Raw genomic sequence first — 11,133 nt, forward strand, 5'->3', positions numbered from 1 at the left:
GTATTATTCGTTCATCCCTTCTTTCTTATTTTCTTCTTTTTTATCTATTTTTATGATTTACTCGTGTCTTTTCCTTCTTTTTTTGTTCTTTTTCTTTCATTCGTCCATTCTTCATTTTTGTCATTTAATTCTGCTTCCTTCCTTCTTTCTTTGTTTTTTTTTTTCCTCTATTTTTTCTTTTACTACTTTGTTGTTTATGGATTTCTAACATTTATTTTTGCTTTATCTTCCTACTTTCTCTTCCCATTCAACTTTTTTCTATTTTCATTTCTAAATTACCAACACTATAACACAACCACGTGACCTAACGCTGAAAATTCCTGAGAAACAATACTACTATAATTTATTCTCTTTAAACATAACAACACTGTCTTTCTATTATATCAAACACTTATTCTTTCTTATAACAACTTTTCTTCTTTATTTCTCCCGTGGTAGGCGCAACAGAGGCCTCATTTCTGGTGCTGGATTCAAGAGACCATGGTTCCCTCCCTGCTGGACACCACTCTGTACAACGGCGTGCACCGACCCCAGGACATGTGTGGCACTATGATAGACCGCATCACCTTCGTCCTCGGCTACCCCATCATTAGGCAGATCAGAAGAAAGCCAGGTATTCATGTCTTTACTTCGATCATTACACCTTTCCTATTCCTTACCACTTTCCTCTCTATTTCCAAAGCCACAGAGACAATGAGGCTGGTTCTCAAGTGTTTCTTCTGTTGATAATGCAGAAATTTTGTAAAGCTGTTACTAATACCGTAGAAAGTACTTGAAAACAGTGTTATTTCAATATTGTAGGTCTTTTTTTTTTTTTTTTTGCACGTTTCCCTTTCCTTACCAGTTTGCTTTCTCATTACTATTTTCAAAGTCACAGAGATGATTAGACAAGTTCTTAAAAGTGTTTCTTCTGTTGATAATGTAGACATTTTGTGAAACTGTTACTAATACCATGAAAAACATTCCTCCTCCACTTACTTCTGTTCCTCCTCCTCCTCCTCCTCCTCCTCCTCCTCCTCATCCTTGCTTTCTTTTGTTTCCACTTACTTCTCCTCCTTCTTCTTTTCTATCTTTTTTTCATTTACTTCTCTTCTTCCTGCTCCTCCTGCCCCTTCTTCTTTTACTCCTCCTCCTCCTCCTCCTCCTCCTGTATCTCTTCCTTCTCCTCCTCCTTGGTTTCTTTTCTTCCATTTACTTCTCCCCTCCTTCTCGTCTCTTTTCCCTCCATTTACTTCTCTTTTTCTTCCTGCTTCCCCTCCTCCTCCTGCTCCTCCTCCTCCTCCTACTATTCTTATTCCTCCTCCTCCTCCTCCTCCTGCCAGGCAATAATGAGACACACCCGGCCACGCACAAGGATTCAGAGGAGAAGCGTGACTTTGGCGTGTACTGGAACGAGTCAGGCACCGTGGAGTCAGTGTTCCAGTACAGATCGGCGCTAGAGATCCACGGCTTCCCTTACGACGGAACTCTGGACACGTGGGTCACTTGGCACTCGTGTTTATGATGTGCTGTTGATGTTGTTGGTGTGGTTTTTATAGACTGGGATTTATTGATGTTATTTTGGGTTTTCTTAATCATATATTGGGTATGTTTTTTTTTTTTTTCTTTTTGCTGATATTTGTTTTCTAGTTGATTTTACGATAAGAAGTAGTAGTAGTAGTAGTAGTAGTAGTAGTAGTAGTAGTGGTGGTTGTTGTTGTTGCTGTAGTTCTAGTAGTAGTAGTAGTAGTAGTAGTAGTAGTAGTAGTAGTAGTAGCAGTAGTTATTGTTGTTGTTGTTGTTGCAGTTAGTAGCAGCAGCAGTAGTTAGTTGTGGTAGTAGCAGTAGTAGTAGTAGTAGTAGTAGTAGTAGTAGTAGTAGTAGTAGTAGTAGTAGTAGTAGTAGTAGTAGCAGTAGCAGTAGTAGTAGTAGTAGTAGTAGTAGTAGTAGTAGTAGTAGTAGTGGCAGTAGTTTTGGTTATTGTTGTTGTTACTGCAGAAACTTTTAATATCTTAACATGCATAACTTATTTCCTATGATGCAAAGTTGCCTAATATCTGTTTGCTTAATTTCTTTCCTCCTGACGAAGATATGGCGGCGGGGGTTACCTTGTGGAGCTGAAGGGGCCTCAGGGTAAGGTGCTGCGGACCCTTGCCTCGCTTCAGGATAGCCAGTGGGTGGACGATGGCACCAAGGCGCTCTTCGTGGAGTTCGCTCTCTACAACCCGCAGGTGACGTGATGGAATGCCTTCTAACTCCTCTTGCACGTCTGAAAACTAATGCTCTTGTCTTGTTAAACCTTTCACCAGCACGACACTCCTTCATTCTCAGTCTTGAAGCTCCTCTCTCACTTGCACGTCTGGAAACTAATTCTCTTGTCTTGTTAAACCTTTCACCAGCGCGTCACTCCTTTATTCTCAGTCTTGAAGCTCTTCTTTCACTTTCATGTCTGGAAACTAACGTCCCTGTCTTCTCAATCGCTTCAGCGTCATTATAACTTTAATTACCAGTCTTAATGTTCTTTACTCACTTTCCTATTCCTGAAGACTAATGTTCTTTCTTATCTTCTTAATCTTCCTTGTCTTCTTAATCGTTCTAGTGTGTCATTATAAATGTTTAATTGCTATAGTTCTAATGTTCCTTTCTCACTTTCTTATGCCTGAAGACTATAGTGCTTTTATCTTCTAAAGTCTTTTAATGTCACGATATTAGTTTTATCGCCAATTTTGAAGCTTCTTTTGAGCTCTTACATATCCGGAAACTATTGTTCGTGTCTCCCTAAATCACAACATTTGAATTGCCAGTCTTGAAGTTATTCGTACTTTCTAACTTTTGCATGCCTGGAAACAAATAGAATTGTCTTCTTTGACCTTTCACTACAGCGGCATCGATTCAGTCTTATTCCAAATACAATAACAAGTTTAAGATGGCACTGGTCGTAATGAAGGCATCTAGCTAATCAAGTATTATTGTTATAACTTCTTTTTATATTTTCTGACTAATAACGAGATTTCATAAAGTTCAGAAATGATCTCATACTAGACTAGTGTTCTCATCTTCCTCGCCTGGAAATTAGTATTATCATCTGCCTTCCAGTGTTTAAATTTTTGAAGACAAGATTACTTCCATACAAACCCCCAGTAAAAGCTGCATTGTCGCCATCCACTAGATTACCTCCATACAACCCACAGTAAGAGTTCCATTCTCACCATCCACTAGATTACCTCCATACATCCCTAAAAAGTGTCGTGCTGTCATCATCCATCAATCAGACAACTACAGCTTCCAACCTCTCTCCTTCCCGCAGGTGAATCTGTTTGCGGTCACCATGTTCGTCTTTGAGTTCCTTCCTGGCGGCGGTCTTCTCACCAAGTTTGAGTTCCAGGCTCTCAAGCTCCTCCGCTACCATGAGCAGGGCGGGGCCTTTGTCCTGGCCGTGGAGATCGTGTACATCCTCTTCTCCTTGTTCTACACGAGGCGCGAGTTCAAAACCATGAAGAAACAAGGGTGGAAGTACTTCAAGTCAGTGTGGAATCTAATGGAGGTGTGGGTTCTCGCTTTGTCGTATACAGCTATTGTCTTCTACCTCTTGAAAACCTCCCTCACGTATTACCTGCTTGGATAAATTCATAGAGACAAAGGGGAAGAAGTACATCAAGATCCAACCTCTCGCTTTCCTGGACAGTATTTTGGTGTACGTCATTGCATTCCAAGTCTTCATCGCGACACTCAAGCTGCTGAGACTGCTGAGGTTCAATAAAAGGATCGGCATGCTGTCAGCTACACTGCGCTACGCTTCTGGGGACATCATTGGTTTTGGTCTTATATTCTTCGTCACACTCATCAGCTTCGTCACGATCTTCTACCTGAGCGCCATGACCTCCGTGAAGGACTTTTCCAGCTTCATCAAGGCCGCGGAGTCCAGCTTCTTCCTAATCAACCAGAAATTCGATGAGATCACTCAAGCGTCCCCAGTGCTCGGTCCCGCCTTCTACTTCGTTTTCGCTTTCATCATGTACTGGATCGTGTTTCAGCTCCTCATCGCCATCGTCTGCCACGCCTTCGCCAAAGTGAGCCAGGACATCACCAAGCAACCCAACGATTATGAGATTGTGGAGTATATCATGAACAAAATCTCCGCTTACATCACAGCCCTTAGACCCAACGCTGTGCAGGAGGTCAATATTCAGCCAGCGAAGCCTCCAGACATCGACTCACAGCTGCGATATCTGAACACATCCCTGGACAAGGCAATGGGGTTCCTGAAGTGTGAGGTTCAGAAGCCGGAGAAGAAAACGACGACCACGAAAAGGCGACATGTAAATAAAAGATGATTTGTTTGATTTTGTCCGATTTCTTTCAGCGGTGAGTGATAATTGGTGGAAAATATGTTATGGCAGTGTTGGTTCTTGTTATTTATTTGCTCGTTTATTTTGTTTGTTTGTGTTGATGTGTATAGATATTGTGTATATGAGATTCTTCTTCTCCTTCTTCTTCTTCTTCTTCTTCTTCTTCTTCTTCTTCTTCTTTTTGTTCTTGTTATTGTTGTTATTATTGTTCTTTCTTCTTCATCTTCTTCTTCTTCTTCTTCTTCTTCTTCTTCTTCTTCTTCTTCTTCTATTTCTTATTTTTTCATTTTCTCTTTTGTCTTCGTCTAGTACTACTTTTATTTATTCTTATCATTATCATTATTATTTTTTTTCTTCTTCTTTCTCTTCTCCTTCTTCATCTTCGTCTACTACAACTTATATTTCTTCTTCATCTTCATCGAGGAACATAATTTCTCCGTTATCAAGTCATCTTACGCTTACAGTGGAAACACGAACGTAGCAACTCATAGTAGAAAAGTAAGTATAAGCTGTTAACTCGCAGGTTTGGCAGTGAATAAATAAACAAAGAGGCAAGCAGCTGTATTTCATTTATCACACGCAGGAGTAGATTAGATGAGCTTGTTTGGCTTTTTTTATTACGTAAGGAGAGGACGATTGAGTGTAGTATCAAGATCTTCAGTTCATTTTGCTTCTGTTAGATGTAGTTAGATGAAAATGTGAAGAGTTATATGACAGATGTGAGCATACTGACCACGCATTCAGCTGTTACGACTTTATGTGTAAAAAAATCAACTTAGTGAATTAATGAATAAACAAATGCATAAATAGATACATAAATAAACACTAGAAAATTATTAATGATTGGATTAAGATTGTACATACAAGAAATAGTATTGCAAAACTCGACTTTCAAACAGATATATTTAAAGAGAGCAACGGGAATTGAAACCTTGGCAGGATCCTCGAAATCGTACCAGTATAACCTGAATATCGTAAAAAAATTAGAAAAAGGCAATAAATAAAGAAATATGCATAAATAGACATTATTGATCTAACGAGACACGTCTTTAATGAACAATAAAAGACCTTAATATTTGTTCACATCTCTCCTGCTCTCTTGTTTCACGACACTTCACTCACTTCACTCACTTCACCTCGACGCTTGACAAGGTAACGATGCTCCACGATAAATTAGCAGCGGGTCGTGAGGCGGGAGGCGTGCGTGGCGTGTGATCATGAAACGGGAGGAAGGAAGGAAGGACGGCCGCGGAGGGTGAGCGGCTATGGTATCCCTTCCGGAGCACGAGCTGGGAGGTGGAGAGTCACAAAATTAACCAAACATATCCAAGACAGTAAGCTGAGGGGCTGACTGAACTGCTCTCCCATTCCCACAGCACATGACTCCCCTCCTGCCTGCATCGATCACCTCCCCGGCGCAACGTATACCTTTGGACCGTAACATTCTGACACGGACGAAGCCTGGGAGGAAGTAATCATGGAAGGAGATGCCCTAGAAAAGCCCGCGAAGCCCTGGCAGTGAGCGGGGCGCCCCACTCCCAAATTACAAACTTCAGAGGACTGATCATAGCTGCGTGCCGGGAACTCGCGCCATTCAACTCCAGCCCTTCCAGCCACACGCCACAAGGCTCAGAATTCAAATGTTTCATAATTATTACAAGTTAGTTCACCACTGTATCTATTTCTCTGTCTTGTATCTTGTTCTGCGTAGGTTAGATAGGGTTGGGTTCGTATCCCTCGTATATGCTGGGATACGATACGCATGTCGATTCGCAATTGTTTTATTTTATTTGTTTTTAGCATTGTAGCACTTATTTTGTTTTGTTCCCGGTTGGAGTCTGTGTTGTTTTCCATTTGTTTTCTATTCTTTTTGTCATTTGTTGTTGTTCTGTGTTTTGTTATTTGGTTATTTTTTTCTTGTTGGAATATAGTAATTTTGATGAAGTTTATACGGTATTCCGGCGAGTGGTCATTTTTTTGTGCTGATATTTGTAAGATGGCTTTATATAGATGATCTTTTAATTTCTATATCACCTCAGTTTCTTTTTATTTTCATATAACACCTCGCAAGTAAACAGAATATCAGTTTTCATACTTATTTTCATATATATTATTACACAGCAAACGAGAAAAAGTATCACCGGTATTAAGATGCTATGATATATTTTTTCCCTGGTTCTTTCATTAGCACGTAGTGGAAGTTGTCATCACATCTCACGTCAACATAACATATTAACACTAATCCTCAGGTGTCGTGGATTACTGACACAATAAAAAAAATACTAATACTCAGAGTACGCTTTCATTTTTTCTGACATACAAAACGTGGCCTACTTTCCTTACCCCAGATCAAACTTCCCACATGAAACCTTTTACTTTATCTACGGACTCCACAAATTAATTCCCTCTTAACTAGATAATACACAAAAACATTGACTCTTCACATGGTCCTCAAACTCATCAACTCGTGCTTTGAATCGAAAAAAAGCGGAATTCCAAGAGGCAAAATAGCAAAATAAGGCTTTTTCCTATATAGTTTACTGGTTTCTCTTACTTATACTAAAATGAAACAGTAGTTGATATAGTTTTGCAATGCAATACTGAAACAAAATGGCAGTAGATATTTACTTCCTGAAATGTGAAAAGCGTTTGGTTGTTTCTCTTACTTATAATGAAAGAAAATGGTAGTTGATATACTTTCTGAAATGCGAGAATACGTGTAGTTGTTTCTCTTACTTATGCTGAAATAAAATAGTAGTAGGTATTTGCTTTCTGAAATGTGATAATGCACGTGGTTGTTTCTCTTACTTATGCTAGAACAAATAGCAGTAGATCTTTACTTTTGATATGTGGAAGAGAAAATAGCAAGTCCCACCACCAGTTTATCAGAAATATTCAGAAATCACGTGACTGAATATTCTAACCAAGCATTATGACGAGATTAAGTTATTTTCTTGCCAACGCTTATGCAAAACAGCAAAGGAAGGAACAATGGTAAGGCTTCTTGGTTTCCGAAATGTGGACAGGAAAGAGAAAGCTCACGCGAATCTCGAAGTGAAATACGAATGCTTTCTCCCGTAGAGTTTGCACGACTGACCAAAGGAATATCAGACGCATCTTTCAACTTTCACCTTAGATTTCTTGACACTTTTAAATTTTCTGCGCCTGTGAATGTTAAAATAAAGACGTGTTTAAGGAATACACTAAAATGCGTAAGTCAAACGTGGTGAATTAGTCCAGTAGAGCTTCAAACACTTCACAAATGTTATTCTTTGTATATTGTTTTTGTTTATATTATTCAAATCTCATGTATTTCTTGGCTTGTGTTTATTTTATGCACAGGGAAGAGAGAGAGAGAGAGAGAGAGAGAGAGAGAGAGAGAGAGAGAGAGAGAGAGAGAGAGAGAGAGAGAGAGAGAGAGAGAGAGAGAGAGAGAGAGTGTGTGTGTGTGTGTGTGTGTGTGTGTGTGTGTGTGTGTGTGTGTGTGTGTGTGTGTGTGTGTGTGTGTGTGTGTGTGTGTGTGTGTGTGTGTGTGTGTGTGTGTGTGTGTGTGTGTGTGTGTGTGTGTGTGTGTGTGTGTGTGTGTGTGTGTGTGTGTGTGCATGCGTGCGTGTGGCGGCTGGATACATCTGGCTGATATATTTAGCACAATGCGAATAATAAAATATTCAAACGGAAAACATTCACAAAAGCATCAGCGTAAAACACGAATATTTCTCGCACATCAATGGGAAAAATTGGCGCCGCAACGTGAGAACAAAGAACAGGTTTTTTTTTTCCCCTTTTTCTTTTATTCGAGTAGACAAAAGAACACCATAAAATAATGAAATAAGTCCTAATGCTTCCACTGAATCTAATCATTATTTCCGAATTAACTTAGTAAGGTGAAAAAAAAGGTATTATCGTCAATATATATGATAAATTATACTTTGCTTTCCTCTAATTCATAACGAACTGAATCGACGTGATTAATACGTATCAGATTTATTACACTTTTTTTTTTTTTTTTTTTTGCTTTTTCAGTTCAAATGACAGATAATAATGATCCTAATGAAATTGAAATAAAAACAGCAGCAGAATGAGTAGGCACAAAAATGAGTAGTTTAAACCAGATATGTGCACCAATTTCATTCATATATATTTTTCTTCCTTTTAATTGATAGGTAATACTTAATGGATAGTAATGAAATCCCATTAAAAAAAAAATCAACAAGAAACACTAAACACAAAAATATACAATGAAAACTAGATCTATTGCCTTTTCTGATTGTTTTCCTTTTCATTGGTTATTTTTTTATTATTTCTGGTTATTAAAGTGATCCCGTTGAAATCACGGAACAAAATATAGGAAGAGGAACCAACACTCAGAATGCATTACCAAATCAAAGCCACGAGGGAATGTATTCTGAAACCCTTTGGCGCCTCATCCTTATTGCTCTGAACAGGGTTTAGTGGAAGTTGTAAAGGTTGCCAAGGGTATTTTCAGGATCACAAGGATAGAATGACAAATATATAGACTGGAAAAACAACCATGAACACTCGACTTTTTTTTTTTTTTTTTGTCGTTAAAACGTAAAAAAATACAAGTCTTACAAGGAAAGATTAACAAATACATACACTGGTAAAAAACACTCATGAACACTCAGCTTTCTTTCTTTCTTTTGGTAGTCATGTAAAAAGAAAAAAAAAAAAGAGTTTAACCCCTTCAGTACCATGCTGGGTTTTCATGTTAATTTTAGTTACTATTTGGCGATTCATAAAGCCTCAGAAACTTATGTGAGGATTAAATTAGTAAAGACTCTGGTCATTAATCTTCTGGCCTTCATAGACCCTTCCTAATGCAAATAAAATCCTCTAATCGTGCCCAAAAATCAAGATAAAAACGTGACTCTGTATTGAAGGTGTCAAGAATACAAATCTATGAATAGGGAAGGGTTGAGGCAAGACTGGGATACACATGCATAAGTTTATTAATAATAGTTTTACACACTCTTTCCTCTTTGGTATATAACATGCAATCAATCAATAGCTAGTATGTGGTACTCCTGTTTGAAGAAGAAGACAAAATAAAAGTGTTGTCGTTGTTGCAGCCTCTTACTGATTCCCGTATCCTGAGTATTACAACTTTTTATGCGAAGAAATAGGCAAGTTAGCCCCTCACCCACAGGTTATAATGATAGTTGCCGTCCTTTCCTGGCAGCTTATACCTTCCTTTCACCTTCACGTCTGCGGTAAGGTTCTGGGACGAGTAAGTGACAATTCATCGTTATTTTTCTCTCCCTTGGCTATTATGTACAAGTAAGTCTGACGTAGGGATCTCTCTCTCTCTCTCTCTCTCTCTCTCTCTCTCTCTCTCTCTCTCTGGGTTGGGTAGACGCTGGAAGTAACAACCAATAGGAAATCAACGTTGTGATGGCTCCTGACGTCCACCAATCACTGCCCTTCCTTTCCTTTCCCTCTCCCTCTCTCCCTCGCCTCGCTCCTCTCCCCCTGCACCTCTCTGGCTCTCTCTGTCTCTCTCTCTCTCTCTCTCTCTCTCTCTCTCTCTCTCTCTCTCTCTCTCTCTCTCTCTCTCTCTCTCTCTCTCTCTCTCTCTCTCTCTCTCTCTCTCTCTCTCTCTCTCCCATCGGACGGGAACATTGTTATTGATTTTCTCCTCTGACAGTAATGGTGTGTGTGTGTGTGTGTGTGTGTGTGTGTGTGTGTGTGTGTGTGTGTGTGTGTGTGTGTGTGTGTGTGTGTGTGTGTGCTTGGAGAATGACGGCAAAACACGCACGTAGCAAGGTAGAGAGTGAAGCAGTGAAGCCTAGTTGACAGGTGCTCAGGTATTTGCTAGGTTCGTGTGGTGACTTGACGAGGGTAAGAGTGGTGAGGTGAATGTTTGGATAAGCTTTGTAGTATAAGTGATGGAGGTGGATAATGATGTGGGAAGCGAAGTAGGGTAAGAATGGAGACTGATGCGGATAAAGTCATTAAAAAAGTTAGAATGGAAGCAGACGGCAAAGTAATAATTGAATACAAACGTAGAAATGTTAAATGTATCATGAAAATCCTACACAAAATGTCGAGAAGGAGAGAGGGAGTAGAAAAGAAAACATGAATGGAAAAGAAATCAGAAAAGAAAATGCTTGGGAAAATATGGAAATCTGAAAACAGGTAAGAAATGAGTGATTGAAAGGTGAAACACGTGGGAAATACCTCACAAAAAAATATTAGTAATCGTGGTGTTTGATATGTTTTCCTATAGATTAATTTGGTTATTTCAGTAGGTGTGTGTGTGTGTGTGTGTGTGTGTGTGTGTGTGTGTGTGTGTGTGTGTGTGTGTGTGTGTGTGTGTGTCAAATAGAAGCTTTTAGAATCACAAATTACGGTAACAAAGCAAGCAAAAGATATGGTTCAAAATAAAAAACAAATGAAAGGAATGATTGTACTGCAACCCTGACAGCATTCACAACTGAGCAGAGCGACTGAGCAATGAGAATGAGCAATGAACACCGTGGAAAGTAAAGCGCAATACAAAAACAGCTAGAGAATTCAAATAAAGCCCTGCCATTTTGAATATCAATGGACACAAAATACTGATACTGATAAAGAATATAAGTTAAACAAAAATATGAATGAAATAAGAAAGAAAAAGCCTTAAAGATAGCAATGCAGTTCAAATAAAGCTGCAAAATAAGAAAACCAATGCAGTTAAGAAAAAATGCCAATAGATACAATAAATACACTGAAAATACATTACATACAATAGAAAAAATATACAGCTAACACGCAAATAAGCTCAGATAAGATGATATAGTAACTT

The 11,133-nt window shown here is 39.0% G+C and overlaps 1 protein-coding gene across 1 annotated transcript in view; it reads left to right on the forward strand.

Moving 5' to 3' along the window:
- The window catches only part of LOC123512312, a 55,341-nt gene extending 50,839 nt beyond the window's left edge, over positions 1–4,502 (forward strand). The window contains 5 exon segments of the mRNA XM_045268649.1: positions 439–613; positions 1,323–1,476; positions 2,069–2,210; positions 3,287–3,595; positions 3,597–4,502. Of these exon segments, the coding sequence (XP_045124584.1) occupies positions 439–613; positions 1,323–1,476; positions 2,069–2,210; positions 3,287–3,595; positions 3,597–4,313 (1,497 nt within the window). The 3' untranslated portion in view covers positions 4,314–4,502.
- The last annotated feature ends 6,631 nt before the right edge of the window (positions 4,503–11,133 follow it).

The sequence above is a fragment of the Portunus trituberculatus genome, chromosome 33 (assembly GCF_017591435.1).
Source record: "Portunus trituberculatus isolate SZX2019 chromosome 33, ASM1759143v1, whole genome shotgun sequence".
NCBI classification, from domain to species: Eukaryota; Metazoa; Arthropoda; class Malacostraca; order Decapoda; family Portunidae; genus Portunus; species Portunus trituberculatus.